Source organism: Phoca vitulina, unplaced genomic scaffold (genome assembly GCF_004348235.1).
Source record: "Phoca vitulina isolate PV1807 unplaced genomic scaffold, GSC_HSeal_1.0 scaffold7, whole genome shotgun sequence".
Classification (NCBI taxonomy): Eukaryota; Metazoa; Chordata; class Mammalia; order Carnivora; family Phocidae; genus Phoca; species Phoca vitulina.
This window is the reverse complement of record NW_022589710.1, coordinates 47280954-47301661: the sequence shown is the minus strand read 5'-3', so window position 1 is coordinate 47301661 and position 20708 is coordinate 47280954. Positions and strand designations below refer to the sequence as shown.

The 20708-nt window shown below is 55.6% G+C and overlaps 1 protein-coding gene across 7 annotated transcripts in view; it reads right to left on the bottom strand.

The window, feature by feature from the left end:
- Positions 1 to 510: 510 nt before the first annotated feature.
- Positions 511 to 20708, bottom strand: part of TMEM63C (transmembrane protein 63C) — a 99852-nt gene continuing 79654 nt past the window's right edge. For all 7 annotated transcript variants that reach the window (XM_032405660.1, XM_032405661.1, XM_032405664.1 and 4 more), the window contains 15 exons: positions 19646 to 19719; positions 18953 to 19033; positions 18714 to 18837; positions 17830 to 17963; positions 16084 to 16206; positions 15570 to 15723; positions 14195 to 14301; positions 13312 to 13398; positions 12679 to 12744; positions 10498 to 10660; positions 10206 to 10311; positions 9658 to 9825; positions 7633 to 7742; positions 6210 to 6278; positions 511 to 3402 (listed from right to left, as the gene is read on the bottom strand). In XM_032405660.1, the coding sequence (XP_032261551.1) occupies positions 3202 to 3402; positions 6210 to 6278; positions 7633 to 7742; positions 9658 to 9825; positions 10206 to 10311; positions 10498 to 10660; positions 12679 to 12744; positions 13312 to 13398; positions 14195 to 14301; positions 15570 to 15723; positions 16084 to 16206; positions 17830 to 17963; positions 18714 to 18837; positions 18953 to 19033; positions 19646 to 19719 (1767 nt within the window). In that variant the 3' untranslated portion in view covers positions 511 to 3201. The remainder of the gene's footprint in view (positions 3403 to 6209; positions 6279 to 7632; positions 7743 to 9657; positions 9826 to 10205; positions 10312 to 10497; positions 10661 to 12678; positions 12745 to 13311; positions 13399 to 14194; positions 14302 to 15569; positions 15724 to 16083; positions 16207 to 17829; positions 17964 to 18713; positions 18838 to 18952; positions 19034 to 19645; positions 19720 to 20708) is intronic.

Below are 20708 nucleotides of genomic sequence, written 5' to 3'. Positions count from 1 at the left end.
CCACCGCCCCAAGGCCCAGCCTCTCCCCCACTTCCCCCTGCCTCGTGCTGCCTCCCGAGGCCGGCGCAGACCTGAGCCCTGTCTGCCACTTGTTCTGGTGGCCTCCCCCTGAAATCTTCATCTTTTCAGGCCCAGCAGCTCGTCTAGCCAACGGCCCACTCAGGGGGGCCAGCACTCACCCTGGGGCTTCTGCTGCCCGGGGAGGCTGCTCGGCGGCTCCATGGTTGGCTCCCCGACCGGGGAGTCCTCTGCTCCCGCCCAGGAGCACCCGCAGCAGAATGAGTGAGGCAGATCCCCCCTGTCCCTCCAGCAGACCGGGCAGCGCTTGTCGGGCCTTCCCCCGCGAGGACAGGGGCCTGGGAAGGCCTTGGGGACTAAAGGCATGAAGCAAGGTCTGATGCTCCAGCCTGGCAACCTCAGGGAGGTTCATCCCTTAGCAGCTCTGGCTCCTTCCAGGAGGGGGAGACCCTGCTGGGCCAGTCCAGACGCAGAGGCACAAGCCAGCAGAGGTTGGGAGGACTTGTTTATTCAAGGCACGGTCATAGCATTAATAACAAGAAGGTTCGGCATTCTGGCACATTCCTTTAGTAGTGGTGGCCAAGGGAAGTCCACACCCCACACTGGGGGGCCCCAGAGGATGCAATGCTGCTGATAGGCACTTTGCTTCCGGAAGCATCTGAGGAAGAGGCAGGCAGGCATGGAGGTACTCTTGACCCAGTGGGGGCGCTTCTTAGAGGCTCTAGGCAATCCTGGGTTCCCTCAGAGGCAGCCCCCTCCAGAAAGAATCAAGTCTGAGAGGCTGTGCTTCGGTGGAAGGCTGGGGAAGGACAGCTGGGAGGTGGGCTGGGGGATGGGCTCAGACGGTGGTGGGCAGAGGCCAGTGGGTGAGACAAGTGTGGGCTGAGAGGGCAGGCCTGAGGGGAGGTGCCGGGAGAGGGCGCCTGGATGTGGTACGAAAGGAGCCAAAGCATGCCCACCCTGCCTTCACAGTGACCATGGAGGTTGAGCAGCTGGGAGCGGGGGAGGGCGTCTCCAGAAAGAGTTGAGAAGTGAAAGGATTCTGGAACTTTCCCAACATTCGCACGGTCTTCTCTCAGAACCAACTGCACTTGGCCCAAATGCAGAGGGGCAAGTCCCCAGCCATGCTGCCATGTAATCTGCTGGGGCCCTTTCCACATGCAGCGTCCAGAGGCTGCTGGGTGGGCAGGGGACAGAGGACGGACAGTGGCAGAAGCGGCAGGAATAGTCCAGCAGGGGCTGCAGGGATGGGGGGCAGGCGCCAGGCAAGTAGTGCCCAGTGAAGGAGAGTCTGCAGGCCAGCTTCTGCAGGAAAGCCACACGCACACCAAACATACCCCCTGGGGGCCGGGGAGGGCCCGGAGCCAGCCACCTCCCCATGGCAAGGGCAGAGCTCCCTGTTGGGGCCCAGACCACTGCTCTGGAAAGGACCCTTCTCTTTGTTGGCTGGTGAAATGCTAGGAGGGGCCTGGGATCATGAGGGACTGGCTGGGCATAATTTCCTTCCTAGCTGGACAAGGAGTGGGAGAGACTGCCACCTCCTGAGCTGACTCAAGCTCTCTGGAAAGATCCCTCACAGCAAGGTCTGGGCCAAGCCCTGGGTGTATGGCAATGTTGGCCTCTCGGGTGCTATTTCGAAGTGAAGCCTGGAGCTTCTGCAGCTGAGATGTGGGCCCAGGTGGAGCAGGGTGAGCCCCAGGTGGTCTGAGTTCAGGGGCACCCATGTGCCTGGGACCTGGTGGGAAAGGCTCAGGTGAGGTGAGCCTGGGGCCGACTTCCGGCAGGTGGGCTGCAGGGACCCAGACCCTTGGAGGAGGGAGCTCAGGAGAGCTCTAGAGCATGCAGACCCCTTTTGACTTGGCTCCTTCTGGTCCACTGAGGCCTCAGCCAGCCCTTTTCTGTGTCCTCCCCTGCTGTGCAGCCGGGTGGTCCTGATGGGGACCTGTCCTCAGAGGCAAAGGTCTGCACCCTCTGACTATGGCAAAGGTGCTGGGTGTCACCAGCATTGTTCCTACTCAGGATTCGGTTCCTGCAGGTCTGGAGTGGTGGCCGCCCTGGGAAGGTGGCCTTACTCTACCAGAAAAGGCTTCTCTGTGGAAGACACAGCTCCCACCCCCACCCCATGCCCGGCAGGGTGTCTGCAGTGTCTGGGCCAGGACCATACTGGAGGCCACTTGAGTGGTCTTCAGTCCAGGATGCAGGTGGCCCCAAGACGGGAAGGGTCCTGCTCGGGAGGCCAGGGAATGGCCCGTGCCTTCGGCTTCTTACCCTAAGCTGCTGCCCACCTTCGTTATGCTGCGGGCCCAGGCACTCAGGTGGGTGTGAGGCAGGAACAACTTTCAGTGGCCACATCCTTGACCTTGAGGGTCCTCTCATTAAGGCCTGGGGCTTGGGGAGCTGTATCTGGTTTCCCATCCCCCAGCATCTGGGGAGAAGACCCCTCTCCATGAATTCTGCCTCTGCCCCTCCCACCTTGTAGTAACCAGCCAAGGTTGCCTTCATCAAAATGCACACAGGTCCCGTTTAATGAGCCCCGAGGGATCATGTGCCAGCTGCCCTTGCAAGAATAGGAAGGAGAAGGTCTCTACCCTGCTGCTCCCGGGGATGTCCACCGAGGGGCAGAGGACTAGGAAGGGTCTCAGCTGCCCCTTGCTCCGGGTGATCCCTTCGCAGGGGATGTGCTTGATCAGGCCCAGCACACACACCTGTGCTTCCTCAGACCGCAGGGGCGGGATCAGAGACGGGCTGGGGGCCGGGGTCGGGGCAGCCGTGGAAGCTCCTTGGCAGGGCAGCTGGTAAAAGGGTGGCAGAGACCCTGGAGAGTCTTCAGTGGGCGTCTCTCTGCCCCCGCCTTTACGCACATCTCCACTCTGACCCGAAGGTCCCTCAGCCTGCAGTCTCTGTGCCCAGGGCTTCAGCCACCTTTCCCGAGATGTGGTGTCCGCCTATAGCCTCATCCCATCCCGGGTCCCTCTGCACTGCCCAGCACCTCCCATTCGAGCTGGTCAGCAGGGCGGGGCCTCCGTGTGGCCAACAGCCAGGGCGCAGATGTCTCCGTTGGGGCCTTCCCAAAATCTGCAGGAGGCCGCGGGGAGGTCCGGATGGCCCTCCCGCCTCCCCCTGCTGGGCCCTCCCCTGGCCGCCGGTCCCGTGGAGTCGCCAGGTGGAGGCCTCGGGTCCTGGTCAGTGGTACTGGCTCTGGCCCTCCAGTTCCAGCCCTTCCTGGAACTGGGCGGAGCCCAGCTCCTGTGCAAAGCCCCTCACGCCATTCTCCTCCTCTCCCTCCTCCGGCTGTCTGTTCATGGTGCCGTAGGTGTGCCGAGCGGGGGAGGAGGCGGGGGACAGGTTCATCTCTGGCTCCTGCAGCACAGTGGCCACGTACATCTGGGACAGAGAGGGGAGACAGGGGTGAGGTCACACCTGGGGTTGGGCCCTGAGCACACCCTCGCACTCACGCCCTACCCCCGGAGGAGCCACGGATCCTTCCTTCTCCCCCAGCAGCCCAGGGCCTGGGCGGACCACCTGCTGAGGGGCTGTCGATCATTCAAAGAGCAACTCAGACTCTGAGGGTGGGTCAGTGCAGGCCTCCTGGCCCCTAGCCCACTGCTCCTTCACTAAGGTTCCATTCATTCTTGGTGCCAGGTCAGGCTGAACCCGGCGGGGAGACGACGCGAGGCTCCCCTATGCTGGGGTCTGGAGAGACCCCCATCCCTGAGCTAGTGCACCTCTTAATACAGCGTAAGAGGTGCATCCACACCTCCCCTGGGGTATGACATCGGCTGGCCTGTGAATCAGGATTTGAAACGGAGATTGCTCCTGAGGTCCTGGCCATGTGACCTGCCAAATGCAGGAATGGTCCTGGGAATGCCTGGGAGGGCTGCGGAATAGAAAAACAGGAAGTACTAGGGACAGAGCTGTTTGTCATCATTTGAATGGCTTTTAAACCAACTCCTTATTTTGAAAATAGGTAATTATGGAATAGAATTAAATCTTTCCTGTAGGAATTCATGTCAGTGAAACCAAAGAGCCCTGGTTGATGAGGGAACACTTTTCCTACAGAAGAATCTAGATATTTGTAGCATTCCAAAGTAAACCCCATATAAACCTTCTGGTCCTAAGGGGCAAAATGGTAAATGAACAACGGAAGAGGCTGCTGTCATCCCTCTCATCTGGGAGTAACCAGCATCCTTAGTGGGAAAAAAATGGGGTAGTCTGTGTCTCCTGGAGTATGCAGGGCACTGCCTGGAATGCGTTTTAGCCCCTAGGGCTGAATCGGAATCTCTCCAGCCTTTGGACTGAACTTCTAGTTTTCAGGGAAGGAGATAGTGGAACCTGCTGCAAGACATCATGAAGAAATAGCCAGAAAAACCCAGAAGGTGGGAAATTCTGCAGGACCGCTGGCTGGGTCTCTCTGACAGGCCATAAAGAAGAGACTGTGAGAAATTACAAGAGACACATGCAGGGACTGGATTCATCTAGCACAGAGCCTGGACTGGATCTTGGCTTGGATATGCTTTGTGAAAGATATTTCTGGAACACTTAGGACAACTTGAGTATGGGCTGAGTATTTGAAGACACAGAAATTTATGTACATGGAAAGGTGGAGATTATTAACTAAAAATGCAGATTATAAAACAGTATGAACAGTATCATTTCATTTTAGCAAAAATTATATATATATGCCTGGGAGAATAGACACTAAGTTATTAGTAGTCTTCTCTGGGTCATGGGAATATGAACTTTTTATTTTCTTGTTTTTGCTTCTCTGTTTTTTCCCCATAATTATCTGCAATGTTCATATACTACTGTGGTTATCATTAAAGATTAAGAAAATCAATTCCAGTGATTTTTTTTTTTTAAGCTCAGTCTTCAGAATTCGACAGACCTGGTTCAAACTTTGTTCGTCCACTGCCTTGCTCAGTAATGCCCTGGGGCCTAAATTAATTGACCGTTTTGAGCCTCAGTTTCCCTACTTGTAAAATAAGGATAAAGACCCCTTACTGTGTGGGTGTATCATATCATAAAGATTAGGAGCGAGAATGGCAAAGTGTCAGGTTCCTAAGAGGATCCCAGAGGGGTCGTCTTGGGGCCCCCAGGGAGATATGCTATGTGAAAAGAGGCCCCTGCTTTGAAAGCTTTGTAGACTCTCCAACACCAACGTCCCTTCTCCCCACCACTTCCCAGAGGAAATCTGCCCCTCTCTGTAGGGTTTTTTCCCAAGGTGAGGAAGACCTGCAGCTCTCTGCACTAGGGTGGGCATGTCCCCCATCGTTGTGTCTGTGCACTTTTCCCCAACTCTGCGGCGACCAAAGAGCCCCTCCTTCCCCCCCCCCCCCCCCAGGGCTCTGCTGCCCACTCTGCATTTCCACCACGTCGAGAGCTGTCTTCCAGTGCCCAAACGCTCCAGATTCTCTCTTCTGGGCCTTTGCACAGGCTGATCCTCTTCCTTGAATGCTCTTCCCCACATCCTATTCCACCTAGCAACTCCTACTCCCATTCCTAGAGTTGGATTAGATGTTCCCTCCTCCGGGAAGCCTTCCCTGAGTGCCCAGGCTGGCTGGTGCCCTTCTTCAGTGCTCCTCCAAGGCGCTCTGGCATCGGGGCACCAGCTCAGAGCAGGCATCGGTGGCCCTGCATCCACACTGGTGGCAGGGATGTGGGTGAGCACTCGGGCCCCTCCAGGCTGAGCCACGGTGAGGGAGCCAACGCCCAGCCTGCTGGGCCCCTGCATTCTGCCTTGGCCTCGTCTCTTCACGAGCTGGTGGGCTCACTCAGGCCGCGGCCGCTGCCTTACCCCTCGGCGCAGGCCTCCAATAGCTCCCTGCAGCTCTGCGCGCCGCTCTGCCTGGCATCTGTGCCCTCGGAGGCCGAGCCCCAGCACGTCCCTGTGTCTACACGACTGATCTGGCTGTGGCTGGGCCCGCCCTGACCTTTCTCTTCCTCTTTGAGTTCCTTTTAGAGTATGTCTTGCCTCTTCCATCTTCCCAACTCTTCAGCCACGGCCACGGCAGCAATTTGACCTGGGCCAAGTCCTGCTGTGTCAGGGGAGGGAGCCCAGGGGCGCCCGTCTCCTCCCCAACCCCCGAGGTGGGCACTACATGCCGGTGCCCCCCCACACTGCTGCTGGAGAAGCCCACCCCTGCAGGTACCCCCCTCCTGACCTGTCTCCCGGGGGGAAGGCAGTGACTCACAAGGGAGGTGGGCGTGGAGGAGGTGCTGCTGGGCTCCATGTCGAACACCGTCTCCATCTCCTCCTCGGGCTGCAGCAGTGGGCAGAGATGTAGGGGGTCACAGAATGGGGGTGTCCACCCTCTGCTCCCTCCCTCCCCAAATCTGCACTTGGTGCTCAATGCCATCTTCTGTTTTCCCAGAACTGCAGCCCTGGGCTGCAGCCCGGGGGGACAGAAAGAGGACCGGGATGCTGGTTGCCCCTCTGAATATTCCATCCCCAAGAACCATAATGGGGGGAAAGTAAGGAGAGTTGGGATTGGGATTCAAATATGAGCTTGCTCGGACTCTCGTAAAGGCTTGACTTCAATTGTCTCTTCTTTCCTCCTGGGGGTTCTCCTTCTCTCTGAGACCAGTCCGACATCATGGTTTAGGTCCCCTGCCATTTCCCTTCTTTAGAGTGGACACCTGGGCCACCAGGTCGCATGGCATTGTTGGATTGGGAAGACAGAGCCAGAGGCATTGTCCACTTTGGTTCCTCATGGCACTCGAGCCAGGGATGGAGGAGGGGCCGGGCAGAGAGTGCAGTGGGGGCCTGAGCCCAGGGCCCCCAGATGCAGGGCCACTAAAAGTAAAAGGATCCTCTTCCAAGAGGCTCCCTCCTTTGACTCAGCAGGATACCAGAACTTTAAATTAACTTCCTTCCTTTTCTTTATATACAGTCATTTAAATTTACTATTATAGACAGAAAACCTGCATTCGTTGACATAAGCAGAAATATAAATGAATGTGAACCAATAGAAAAATGGGTAACCATGAAAAATTAAAAAAAATGTTTTAGTCCCTGGAAATCATTCTAGCATGTCCGCACAGATGCGCCACTTTGGGAGATGCCCACGGAGGGCACACAGCATTGTTGGCCTGGGTCTCGGCAGGCAGGGACTGGCTCCCTTCTCTAATGACTGGCAAAGAGTCCAAGGGGTCACAGGGCCCAGAGAGCCTGGCCTCAAGTTCAACAGACTGGGATTGCTAAAAAGTATGATAACTAACCCCCTTCCCCAGGGCATCGTCCTTCTCCGCACCCACCCTTCCGTCCTTCATCCTCTCTCTCTCAAGCCTCCTTCCTTGGACTGGTGCTCACAGCTCGGTGGCTGGACAGGCTCGCACTGTAGGAGGGAGGGATGGGCCAGCAGCCCGCTGTTTGGAGGAGGTGCCAGAGGGGAGAGGAGGAGGGGACAGCTGTCTTTTAAATCTCCCCACCACTCAAGGGGGCCGGTGCCTGGGCCACACAAGGGCATGCACACATGCACCCTGAGTTTGCACACCCCATCATCGGAAAGGCAAGAACCTTTCATCTCTGTGGCACCATGGGTATGCAGGTTGGGAGGTAGCCTAGAGCCGTGGCCCGGGGGCCAGTGAGAACGGAGGAAAGGAAGGGTAACTCACCTCATAGTCAGATACCCCCTGGAGCTTCCCCAGAAGAGTGCTAACGAAGGCGATGACCATGGAAATGATGAGCGTGGAAAGGGAGAAGAAGGTGATGGTGTGGAGCGTACCTGCCAAGGAGAAGAACAGGCTGTGGGGTTTGGTGCTTGAGGACCGGAGCTGTGGGCAGTAGTCTGCCAGCCGAGATGTGAGGTCCTTGGGGTCCCCCTCAGCACCTCTGTGGACGCTTCGAGTCCAAGGCAGAGAGGCCCCTGCCCCAGTTCTCCCCCAGCAACTGGAGTCAACGCGCCTGGCCCATGACATCATCCCTCAGTGCTATGGGACCAGTTTGGAATTTGGCATCTTATGGATATGAAAAAATTTAATTGCCTTAAGTATCCACTCAAGTGCCCGTGAGACATGTCCTTCTCCACCCGTCAGTTTCCGTCCCACATCACAGTCCTGGGGCAGTAGCTCTGGGTTACTCACCCATGCAGTGGCCCCAAATATAGCCCCCAAATACAGTCTCTGACCCACGCCCGTCCCTGCAAGCTCCCGCACCGGCCCTCACCTGTGCTAACGGCCCTGGAGAGCGAGCCAGAATTCAGGTCAGGTACATTTCGCTCGGGGATATTTGGTAACTTTTTTATGACACCAGTTTTCTACTGAGGTAAAGATTAAAAATCAATCTTTACAGGGCGCCTGGGTGGCTCAGTCAGTTAAGCATCTGCCTTCAGCTCAGGTCATGATCCCAGGGTCCTGGGATCAAGCCCCACATTGGGCTCCCTGCTCCGCAGGGATTCTGCTTCTCCCTCTACCCTTCCCCCCTGCTCGTGATCTCTCTCATTCAAATAAATAAATAAAATCTTTAAAAAAAAATCTATCTTTACAGTCAGAGGCTAACCCACAATGATGCTGGTCATTGTGTTCCTATAAAAGCAAAAATGGCCAACAGCTTCGGTATCCAGCCATGGAGAGCTGACGGAAATGGGTAGAATTAATTCAAAGGCCCGTGCTCAAACAGTATTTCAGTAACAGGAAATTGCTCAGAACGCTATGTTGAGTGAAAAAACTCAGGATACGGGACTGAATGTTATGAAATGGAAATCATGATTTTGAAAAGCAAGAATAAACCAATAAGCCCCTCCTGCTCTGCCCTCTCCCCCAGACTGTGCACACAGAATGAGGTCTGAGCGCAAAAGACAGGCTCCCGGGGAGAGGACAGGGCATTCAGATCTTGATAATAAATGTATAGTCTTTTATACTTCGGAGAAAAATTATTTTTAATAAATGGAAGTCCGCTAGGTGGCAGGGAAAGGCCGGGGGATAAGAAACGGGGAGACAGCTGACAGATGGGTGACACACAGAAGTAACTGGGAGCGGAGCTGTTTCCAGTGGCCGCCGGGACAAGACAGTAAGAAAATACAGTTTCCTTTCTCCAGTCCACTGAGATGATGAAGGTCCAGGGTCCCTGAGGGGAGACCAGTGTGTGGAGAAGGCAGGAAGCCATCTGGTGGCAGAGAGGATGCGCAGGTCAGTGCGAGCTTCCTGCCTCAGAGGACATGGCTCGCATGTGGTCCACAGGGACAGGGACAGCAGCTCTGTGTAGCCAAGAGCAGGGGAAAAGCTGGCCCCTGGGGCAGGCCCCAAAGCTTCCTCCAGTTTTTAGGCAATCTGGAAGACCAGGCATCCCTAGGATCCCAAGGGGGATGTCACGGGAATTGAGCCCAATAGCTAATATTTTATTCCTGCCAGCCCTGAGTTAGAATGAAGGAGTGTGACGTTTCTTGCTCTGAGGGTCGTAAACCAAAGTGCATACCGTACCGTGTTGGTCCAAGCCCTCCCCTTAGCCTCAGAGGTCTGCTGGGACTCTGGCGCGAGCCCTAACTGAGGCCTCAAGAAGCCACCTGGGTTGCTGCAATCCGTGAGCAACCCTTGCTCCTCCCAGGCCTTCTCTGCTTGCACAGAGCAGAGGTGCTATTGAGGGCTTTAGGCAGCAGTGGGGAGCAGGCAGGGGCAGGAAGGCCAGGCAGGCCTGGGACCCACCTAATCGCAGGATGGAGAAGAAGAGCATCCAGAACAGACCCAGGAGCGGTGCGAAAATGGCCTGGTAGACTGCGGCCATGTGGATCTGCTCGTTGAGCTTGGTGGGCGCGTAGGAGTAGTACATGTTGTAGCGGTCCGTGATGTGCTTCATGCACAGGTAGAGTAGCCCTGCGGGGCCGGGGGTGGGGGGGGCGCGCACTCAGGGGCTGCTTCCACAGCCAGGCCCCCCGGCCGCAGAAGCCAGATCCAGGTCTTTCCGGGCAGCGAGGGCCAAGGTCGGGCCGTGGGAGCCCCGTGGCGCCGACTTCCGGGACCCCAGTTTCCCTTGAGCCCCCAGAGTCTGTTCTGCCAGTTGGGTGAAGGGTCATTCCCTCAACAAACGTCCTGCGTGAACAGCCATCCAACCTCCCCTGACCTGCCCCGGCCCCTCCCTGCTCTGCTGACAGTCTGTCCCCGCCCGGCCTCCTCATACTCTGAGGGTGGGGGGCTCAAGCCCTCCTCCCAGCCTGAGGGTGCGCAGCCCTGGGGGTGCCCGAGGGAAGCCTCACCGAAAGGGACGATGATAGGGCAGGTGATGCTATATGCTACCACCACGCTGAAGACATTCATCATCCACGCATACTCGCGCCCGTACTGGAAGTCCATGGCCTGGCTCTGGGGCGGAAGGTGGGGGTCACTTGAGGTAGCCTGGGCCCCTTGGCTCAGGCCTGGAGGCGGGCTCCCTGCCACCCCCAGCCCACCTCGCGTCTCACCTCGGCTTCCTCACGCCCCTAGCAGGCTCCCTTCCTGACACCCTCCCCCAAGGGAAGGGCTGTGCGCAGGGAAGGGCCCGGCCCCCACCTTTCTGATGTGGACTCTCTCTGGCTCCGACCTGGAGAAGAAGAGGCGGGTGCTATATAGGAAGAGGGACCCCAGGCGCAACAGCTCCATGCCCGTGCCCAGCAAAGCCGCCGTGATCACATAGTTGACGAAGAAGGCGCCGTTGTCCGGCAGGAACACACACCTGACCGTGCGGACAGTGGAAGACAGCACAGAAGCCAGAGGGAGAAGGAAAGGGCCGCGACGTTGGGAGGGGGGTGGAGATGGGGATGGAGACGGGAGGGGGTGGTGGGGAGGTGGGGGGGTAGAGATGGGGAGAGGGGTGCAGGGTAGGCGTGGAGATCGGGGGGTGGAGGGTGGGGGTGGAGATAGGAAGAGTAAGTTTCATATACACATGTGCCCCTAGCCCAATTTAGGTTAATGCACACCCTTCTGAGCAGGGATGGGGCTGGTCTACATCAAGTGTGGGTGTGTTGGGAAATATACTCTCTGGCTTGATCTAAAGCAGGGGTGCTTGAGCAGGACCCACAGACCCCAGAGAGTCCATGGGGAGAAGCTTGGGGGTCTGTGACCTTGAATGTGAGCAAATGAAGGAGACACGTGTCTTGACATTCATGAGCTTCTAACTGCAATGTACCACTTCTTTCCATTAAGAACGTGGGCAACAAATCACAGCAACGTCAGCTCTGGCTATGACCCAATCACCAGTTGCAATCAGATATTTTCTTGGGGCGCCTGGGTGGCTCAGTTGGTTAAGCTTCTGCCTTCGGCTCAGATCATGATCCCAGGGTCCTGGGATCGAGCCCCATATCAGGCTCCCTGCTCCGCAGGCTCCCCACTGCTCCTGCTCTCTCTCTCGCTAGCTCTCTCTCTCAAATAAATAAAAAAATCTTAAAGGTATTTTCATAGCCCACTGCAGTTAGTGGTGATATCTGACAATACCTTTGCACTCACCATCACTTCAAAATGATGGTAGTTATTAAACATGCAGCTAAATTAGATGCGCTAACTTTACGTGAATGAAATGTTCCTGTCCGCAGGTGTGTGCTTGACCTAGCTGACCAACTTCAGCTAGGAGTCGTTCAGCCAGCTGAACGAATGGCCACACTGCCTGTCCTCACGTTGGTGACCCAGGCATCTCTATTGCCCGTCGTGTCCCCATCTACACAATTCTGTCAACTTTGAAAGGAGAAATCTGTGAGCTCCCTGGATATATTTCAGAACTCCTTCAAAAACTATTCTTTCTTAAAGGCATCAACATTGAGGCATGGACCTACAACTCTCTTTTCTCTCATACATAAACTGTATCGAAGATACTGACCTAACCAAAGATGAACTCATTCATCTTAGAATAAAAGAGTCCAACTTAGCACAAGTATAGTTCAATTGCAGAAACCTTAGAGAATTCTGGTCCTTGCCCTATAAAGCAAGCTCGAAAGCTTGCACGTCATATGCAACATTACGTCTTTGAAAATTGGGATTTTTTAACATTTGTAACCTAATACCAAAACAAAATCAAAATTGGCTGGATGCCCAACATGACGCGCGTGTTGCTTCGTCAAAGATTCCTCCGCCCCCCCCCCCCCAGCTGAATGTTCTGCTGGCTCATAGCCTCAGGGTTCACACTGATGCATCTAAAACAATAAAATGTAACTTTAGCTTGCTTGTATTTAAAATGCATTGTCCTCTTATTAAACGTGCGAATAAAGATTTTATTACAAATGTACTTTTTAAAATATTTTGATAGCAATATTTCAGTATAATTGGTTTTCTTTGTAATCCAGGTATTTCGTGCATTTAAAGACATCTATTCAGAGTGTATATAAAACTGGCAGAATCTGAATAAGCTCTGTGGATTGTATAATGTCAGTTTCCTGGTTGGGATTCGGCATTATAGTTGTGCAAGATGTTACCAGAGGGGGAACTGGATGAAGGGTACACAGGACAGTGTGGGGACAATTTCCTGTAAATTTACAATTATTTCCAAAACTTCATTCAGAGAAGGGATCCCTGGGCTTTACCAGATTGCCAAATGGGCCCTGGGCCCAGGAAAGGTTAATAGTCTGCTTAATGAGAGTCTTTGCATGCATTCATCTCTACCTGTGTGAGCTAATGAAGGCGACACGTGTCTACCCGGCATGGACCCCTGGGAGCCCCAGCGTACACGGGGGGCACTCCTGGGGCACATGCTCTAGTACTCACTGGAACCTGATGGACGCCTGCTCCAAGTAGTAGATGTCAAAGAGCCACCGGAAAAAGACATCCAAACTAGAAGCAAGAACACGGTACGCCCTTTAGTTAATGAATCTATGAGCGGAGGCTTGGGGTTCAGTCCCTCTTGGGCCTGGCTTGCCTCCCTCTGTCCTCCCCGGCTCAATCCCTAGAGACTCTGGCATTCTAGTATTCCAGCTGGTCAGTCCATACTGCCTCTCTGCCTTCTTAATGCTGGGCCACCCCTGCCCTGAACACTTTGGCCTCTCATCTCAAGGCCGCCTCTTCTAGCAAATCTTTGCCAGCCGTTTTTCCCACAGTGCTCTCTCCCTCTTCTGAATTTCCACTGCACATTGGCTGCGTTTTTCCCACCTGGGGCTGTCAGTTAGCTGATAGACATGGCTTCTTGCCCCAGCTGGATGATAAGCTCTTTGAAGGCAGAGTTCATGGCTGACCCCTTAGGGTTCACAGGATACCTGGCTCATGCTAGGCTCATGACCGGCTCTGGACTGTCATTTGAGGAATGGATTTGTAGCGACCACAGTAGGCCTATAGTATCTGAAAGAGGAGGTTCCAGCTCTAGGGTGAGCCTGTCTGAGAGAGGGATACTTGGAGGGGAGGTACCTGGTCAGTCCCATTGAGGGCAGAATAATCACCATGAACACCAGAAAGATGTAACACTTGTTCACGATGATCAGATTCTGGCTTGATCTAGAAGAGAACAAACAAACATGTGATAAGAACCAGAGGCCTAACTACAGAATGGATGGAAAGACAGAGACAGCGACCTGGCCTAGAAAAGGGTTGGCCAGTGCCTACCAGTGCCACCCTCACAGAGCACTGGGAGCTGTGTGGTCGCTGGGAGGGCAGGGGCAGCAGCCTCAGCCAGCCGCGTCAGCCTGGGGCACAGGATGGGGGGAAGGGCACACAGGTGCTGTGTGCTTGGTACCTTTGTTAGAGGGACATTACCAGCGAGGCTCAGGATCCCTGCAGAGTTTCAGTAATCTACATAAGCCATGTTCTTGGCCAGAGAAAAGACCAGTAAGGGTTTCTGTTAGGACAGACCTCTTGGCTTACTTCCTGGTCGGACGGTAGGAACTTCTGGTGCAGGCAATCACTTTGAGACCCACACGGCCTTCAGGCGAAAGCAGGGATCCTGAGCCTCAGCGCGTGGCTGGAGGCTGACGGAGCAGCCCAAGGAGCGCTTGGTTTGGGCCTGAATGTGCCTGAGATGGTGGCCCCATCTCAGCATTCCTGAGGCCAGAGGCCCAGAGACAACTCAGTCCCCTCTTTCAAAAAAAAAAAAAAAAAAAAAAAAAATATATATATATATATATATGTATATATCTTAGTCTTTTGGGATGGTTTTGGTTATCAAAACCCATGTCAATTCTATTCCCCAGGCTGGATGGGAGGCCCCAAGCACCAGGCTTGTGGGGGAGTGGGCAGGGGAAGGGGCCGGGGCCGGGGCAAAGAGCAGGGCTGGGGGAGGAGGCCCCCTTCTCACCTGGTCCAGTGGGCCTCTAAGAAGGCGGAGAGGTAGACAATCAGAGGCATGATCACTGTAAATGCCCACAGCATCAGGGAGGGGAAGAACTGGGTTATGACTGGGTTCTGTGGGGGTAGAGCGGGGAAGGGTGGAGAGACATCCATGTAAGCAGCGCCCCTTCCCCTCTCAGGCTACCCCTGCTCCTCCCACACCTCTGGCCTCTTCTCCCCCCACTCAGTCCCAGAGCAGGTTTGGTTTCCGAGGCTGTGCAGCGGACCTGGCCTTCCTGGTCAGCCTTGCTGGCTAGCAGTCTGCCTGGCTGGGGTGGGCGGAGGCTGACACGCCAAGGTCAAGTGGTGCCCAAGGGGCATGGGTCTTCTATGCTGAGGTCCCTGGAGGAGCAGCCTGGGCTTTCCCAGGGGACTTCGCCCTCGGGCCAGAGCCAGCTGCTGTCACTGACATCTCTCAGCTCAGAGAGAAGACACTCCCTTTCATGTGATGTCATGTGAAAGGTGCTAGAGAAGGGGGCAGGTGTGAGGGAAGAATCCCTAGGGGAGCCATGGTGCCCCTGGGGCCTACTGTGACGCTCACAAGGGGGGTCAGAAGCAAGCAGCAGAAGTGGTGCGGCTTGGCTGTGCGTGTGTATGCGTGTGCATGCGTGCGTGCGTGTGTGCGTTTGCGTGCGTGCGTGTGCATGCGTGCGTTTGCGTGTGTGCACGCGCATGCGTGTGCATGCGTGTGTATTGTGCATGTGCATGCGTGCGCATGTGCGCGCGTGTGCATATGTGTGTGTGTCCGTGTGCGCGTGCATGGGCATGCGTGTGTGTATTGTGCACGTGCATGCGTGCATGTGCATATGTGTGCGTGTGTGCATGCGTGTGCACATGTGTGTGCGTCTGTGTGCATGCGTGTGCACATATGTGTGCGTCTGTGTGCGTGTGCGTGGGCATACGTGTGTCGCTGGATAAGGATGGAGGTAATATGGAAGAGGAGGCCTTCCAGGCCCGTTATGACAGCCTGGAGGCTATAGGATTTGGAAATGGGTGGGGCCAGTCCAGTTCCTCTGCAGTCCCCTGTCAGGACGAAGCAGCCTCTAAGTTCAGGGATGGCCCCCCAAGCCCCGGCACTCCCAGCCTGGAGTGGGTGTGTCTGGAGTGAGGGAGGTGGAGGTCCCCCTTCTCCTGGATGGCTGCATTGGAACTGACCTCACTCTTCCCCACCCTCAACCCTCTCCCTCAAACGAGGGACCCCTAGCTCTTGCAAGTGGGGAGAACAGAGCTGTCACACTGGCCACATGTTGGCGGTGCACGGGAGCCGTGTTCCAGGGGCCCCCCATCCCATCCTTCCCTCATCTCCCAGGGGCCCCCACGTCTGGCCCGAGCAGAGGTGGCACCTGCAGCTTCTCAATGGGGCGGGTGACGTTGTACATGTCGATGGTGTTGATGATGATGGCGGGCGTGGTGAGGAAGAAGAAGAAGAAGAAGAGGAAGGTGTTGATTGCGATAAAGCGGGCCCACCAATGGAAGCGGCGGACAGACAGGTGTTTCCTGGGGAGGATGGAGGAGGAAGACGCATTTAGGAGCTCGGGTCCCAGCCCTTAGATGGGGCCCACATCCAGATTCCTGCATGCCAACTGGAGACCCAGGCTGCCCTGGTCTAATTCAGCCCCCGGGGCCCAGACCTGCATGCACCGGGCCCTGGATCTGCCCCTCAGTCACGTCCTTTGTCAAGGCCCTGGTGGTGGGCTGGGTTTGGGGGTAGGCTGAGGCTGTGGTGCTCAGAAGAGGACAGGGCCCAGCCCCGTGGGCAACAGAGTAGGAGAACAGGCCCCTATTCCTTTCCCACCCTGTTCCCTTCTTCAGTCTCAGAGGAGCTAAAAGGAGAGAGGAGGAGCAGAGGGGGCTTACCAAATGATGTCTTGAGGGTGTGGGGCCAGGGCGACCCTCCAGCGGTAGGATTTGACGATGGTGCTCACGGAGGACTGCTGGGGGTGCACGCCGCACTGGATGTATTTATAATCTTCCCGGATGCTGCGGAGATGTGGGGAGGAGACAGAGGTCTCGGGCTGAGGACAACAGGCTTAGGAGGGGGTCTCACGCCAGGGTCCTACAGATGGCCCCACTTCCTGGGGATTCTCGAAGCCTTGGGAATGCCTCCCAGGATCTTACAGTTAGGTAGCTCCTAAAGCCTAGTCCCTGGAGGAAAGGGGCAGCAGTGGGAGGGACTACCTGGGAAGGGAGGGGACCACATGGTTCTCAGTTAAAGTCTTTTCCCCTTGACAGCAGGGACAGCACAAAGACATGCTCTTTCCTTGAGGCTGACGGGGGAGGCACTAACTTCAGCCTCATCTTAGTATTAATAGCTACCAACTGAGTTCTTTTTGTGTGCCTGACACTGTGCTAATTGGCAATGAATAGAAATCCCAGTCGAACAGATTACTAAATTGAGATGCCTGAAGACATAACCAAAGAGGGGCAGGTGCCGGCACTGGTCTTTGGTCTTATACACATTTCTGCTGTAATTAAACCTCAGATCCTTTCTGCTGGGTGACAGTGTCTCAGAAAAGAAACAGTACTGGGGCATCTGGGTGGCTCAGTTGGTTAAGTATCTGCTTTCAGCTGAGGTCATGATCCCCGGGTCCTGGGATCAAGCCCTGCATCGGGCTCCTTGCTTGGTGAGGAGCCTGCTTCTCCATCTGCCTGCCACTCCCCCTGCTTGTGCTCTCTTTCTCTCTGACAAATAAATAAAATCTTAAAAAAAAAAGAAAAGAAAAGAAACAGTATTGTCTTACATTGGTATACTGTTTTATAGAACATACATACTAAATAGATCACATATCCCTTCTTAACCCTCTGGGAGGTGGACAGGGAAGTTTTAAGCAAACCAATTTGACAGATAAAAAATCTGAGAGTATAAGGGACTTGCAAATTGCACACAATCGTATTTGACTAAATTCTAGGCTGTTCTACCTGTAGGGTGTGGGTGGGTGAGGACAAAGTGGTGTGTATGATCAGGCTCCCTCAGAGAGAGGAGGGCCCCCACAATCCTCAAGGGACTGATGCCGGGGTTCTCATCTATTTGATCCTATCCTAAGGATCCTTCCAGAACATACCCGATTGCATCTAATCCACTCCCTACCAAAGTAGAGCTGCCAGAGGCAGGGGCAGAGGAGGGAGGAGGCTGTAAGGCTATGAATTAGGGGAGGCCTGCAGCAGGAGAGCAGAAACAGCAAGTAGAGCTTCTCTACCCTGACTCTCATTTGTGGTGAGGAAAGGGGTGATGTGTAATGGGGAAAAAATGGATTCATTCTTGTCAAGGCCTGGAAGAGGAACCAAGATGTCTACTCTGACTACCTCCATGCTGAAGCAAGGACATACGGGCATGGGGAGCCCAGGGCCTGGGTATCTCTGGAGACAAGCTGAGTCTGGCAGCTGTGGGGAAATGGATGCAGACATGCTCTGAAAAGCAAGATGGCGGCTGCCCGTGAGGAGCACGGAGGGGTTGAGGGGTGGTCAGAATGTGGCAAACTGGAGGGAGGTTCTCTTCCATCTCCCCTTGGCTGGAATGGGGGTGAAAGAAGATGATTTCAGAGAAGCAGAAGCCCATTCTCAGGGCTGGGCTGGGCACAGCAAGCCGCTGGCCCCGGCACTCACTGCTTCGTCATCCTGGTGTCCTGGAAGGTGACAAAGATCAGGTCCAGACGCTTCAGCCGAACGCGGTTGAGCTCAGCGTTGAACTCATCAGTCAGCTGCTCCTCCAGCTCACTATAATATTGCTCTGCATCTACCTGGGGCGAGATTTGGCCCTCAGAGCTGGAGAAGCCAGAGTGCTAGGAAGGCCGCGCCGAGACATAAGGCCTCTCTCCACTCAGGTGGTGGGCCTGAGGCCTTGGTTCCATTCCCAACTCCCTTCAAAGCCTGGCAAAGAGCTCAGGATCCCAGTGGGCTCCCAGATCCCAGCTCAAGAACAGGAGAAGGCTATGACTCTGAAATTAGCTCCCTGCTCTTAGATCGGGGGAACGTGAGGCACAGCTGGGGGCTAGGGGATGCTTCTGGACTTGGGCAGGACTCCAGAGGAGTGATAGAATGCGTCTCCAGCATTTTCAGGAAATGGGGATGATTCTTTTTCTGGACTGGCTAGAGTTCAGTCCTGCCCTATGGCCTCCTCCCAGCCACAGTGGTTGGGTGAGAAGATGGAGCCCAGTGCCTTCAAATGTTCCTGTCCTCGCCCTTTGAAAGCCTGAGGCATGGCAGCCTACAGCAGTCTGCCATGTTCTCTCTGGTCCTCCCACCCAAGACTGGAAGTGGGCAAGAGCGAGCCTCCCTGGATCGCTCCAGAGGGGATCCAAGAAAGGCTTCAGCTCCTCTACACTCTCCACGGGGAGGCAGGGCATGGCAGAAAGGGAGGGAGGAGCCAGGAGTCACAGCACCAGAGCAGATCTGAATGGGGCCCGAGGGTACCGAGCCCCGGACAGAGCTGGAGACCCTGTGCCCCAGCCCCTCCTCTGCCGTGTCCCTTGATTCCCCGGGCCAGGTACCTCCTTGAAGCAGGTCCAGCACTTGCAGAAGCACAGGCGGGAGCAGGGGTGGGTCTTGATCATCACCTTCCCGCTCTTCTTGGCCTTGGCAGTGTAGTAGAGCCGGCCCCGCATCGCGTGGCGCCTGTCGACCGGCGGGCCATGAGAGGAAGCATCTTGTGGTCGGGGGGGCCAGCAGCACCACACCCTCCCCTTGCACCCCCCAGCACAGATCCAGACAGGCCCTGCTGCCGACTCACCTCTGATCATCCAGCTCGATCAGCATCCTGACGTCATAGCAGAAGTGGACTCTGGTCACCACGCACCCCGGATAAGCCTCACTGTAGCCACAGACACAGAGGCTGAACCAGCCTGTGGTGCTGGGGATGGGCCATACTACCCCGACCCGCACCCAGAACTACAGCCCACAGGGCCGAGGAGCTCAGCTGCCTGTGGTCCCTGGTTCTTGGATGGGAGACTCTATTCCTCGTTCCTAAGGTCAAATTTCAGAGTTGATCCCTGGTAATCAGAGATTTGCCACATCCTTCCCGGATGATCCAGAATAGGGCCAGCAGGCAGAACTGGAAATTCCTGCCCATGAGAGAGAATTAGCTCCTGGGCTAGGAACTTGGGTCGCAAAAGATGCCCCAACATGACCTGCTCTAGATAACTGTGGTCCAGGAGCTCGCTGGGCTCTGTGGTTGGAGCAATGAGGGAAAGAAAGAAAATTATACCCCTCACCATGCAGGAAAGCCCTGGACTTCAGAAACCCTGCTCTGGCCCCAGGGCCTCTGCCATTCTGGAAGGCTACTCCTGAGCCAAGTCCAGGATGGGCTACCACCTGGGGTGTCTCTCGCTCTACCATCCTATGCCAACTTACTACCGACACGAAGATGTAGGCAGGATTACCGGGAGGAGGCAATCCATGCTTCAGCCCACTCTGACCCACTTACTGAAAATGCTTAATGATGATTTCTGGGTCTTGGATGTCCGTGGGGACATAGGTGATCATTAGTGTCCTTGTGACCTAGGTGGGGAGGGCAAATGGAGAAAGAAGACTGATTACACAGGACTCCCGGATGTCTGGGTCTTTCTTTGGTGGCCCAGAACTGTCTGGAGTAGGCCCGCTACTCAACAGGCTGCCCCTTCGCTTCCCTGGCCTGCATCCCTGACTTCAGCACGGCTGTGGGCTGTGGGCGGTGGGCAGCTACTGGCAGGCAAGCCACATCTCTGTTATTCTCTGGGGCCTGCTGCAGGCCCCCTGCCAGACAGCTGAGGTCAAGGGACAAAGAGCCAGGAGCTGCAGACAGGGCCAGCCAGGGAGCAGGTCCAGAGCTCCGGGACCGACAGACGGTGCTCATGCTCTTGTGCTGACTATCCCTGCCATCATTCTGGCCGCGCTGTCGTCAGCAAAGTAGGGCCGTCCCTAACATGAGACTGAGGGGAGTTGGAGTTAGGGAGTTAGGAGGTGAGGAGATAGGAGGTGAGGAGAGTTAGGGAGTTAGGAGGCGAGGAGACTCTGGGGAGGGGATGAGGAAGCCCCTCAAACTTCACATTTTATTCTGTGAGTGGGAAACGTTGTCCTGAGTCATCCCCTCAGGGTGACAATCTGGTAAACTGAGTTTCAAGAGATAGGAGTCTCAGCAGAAGCTTCTGGTGACAAGGAAAGCTGAAGTAGCTGAGTCCAGACTGGTCAAGGGTGCCCAAGCCTCTGTGCCTGCAGGCTAAACGCATTTGGGGTAACCTTTCAGGGGTATGTGGATTTGCGTTCTGGGGTAGGGTAGACTGAATCAGTCCTTTAGGACGGATGGCATCGAGGGAGCTGATCCTACTCCACTAAAGCTCTGAATGGCTGAGGACAGAGCCAAGGATGTTAGTTGTCACTGTTTTCCTTTCCTACCAGAGCCAGGACAGCCAGCATGCCCCCTCACTTGCTGGTGCTGGGGCTGGGGCTGGTGCTGGGGCTGGAGCTGGGGCTGGAGCTGGGGCTGGGGCTGGGGCTGGGGCTGGGGCTGG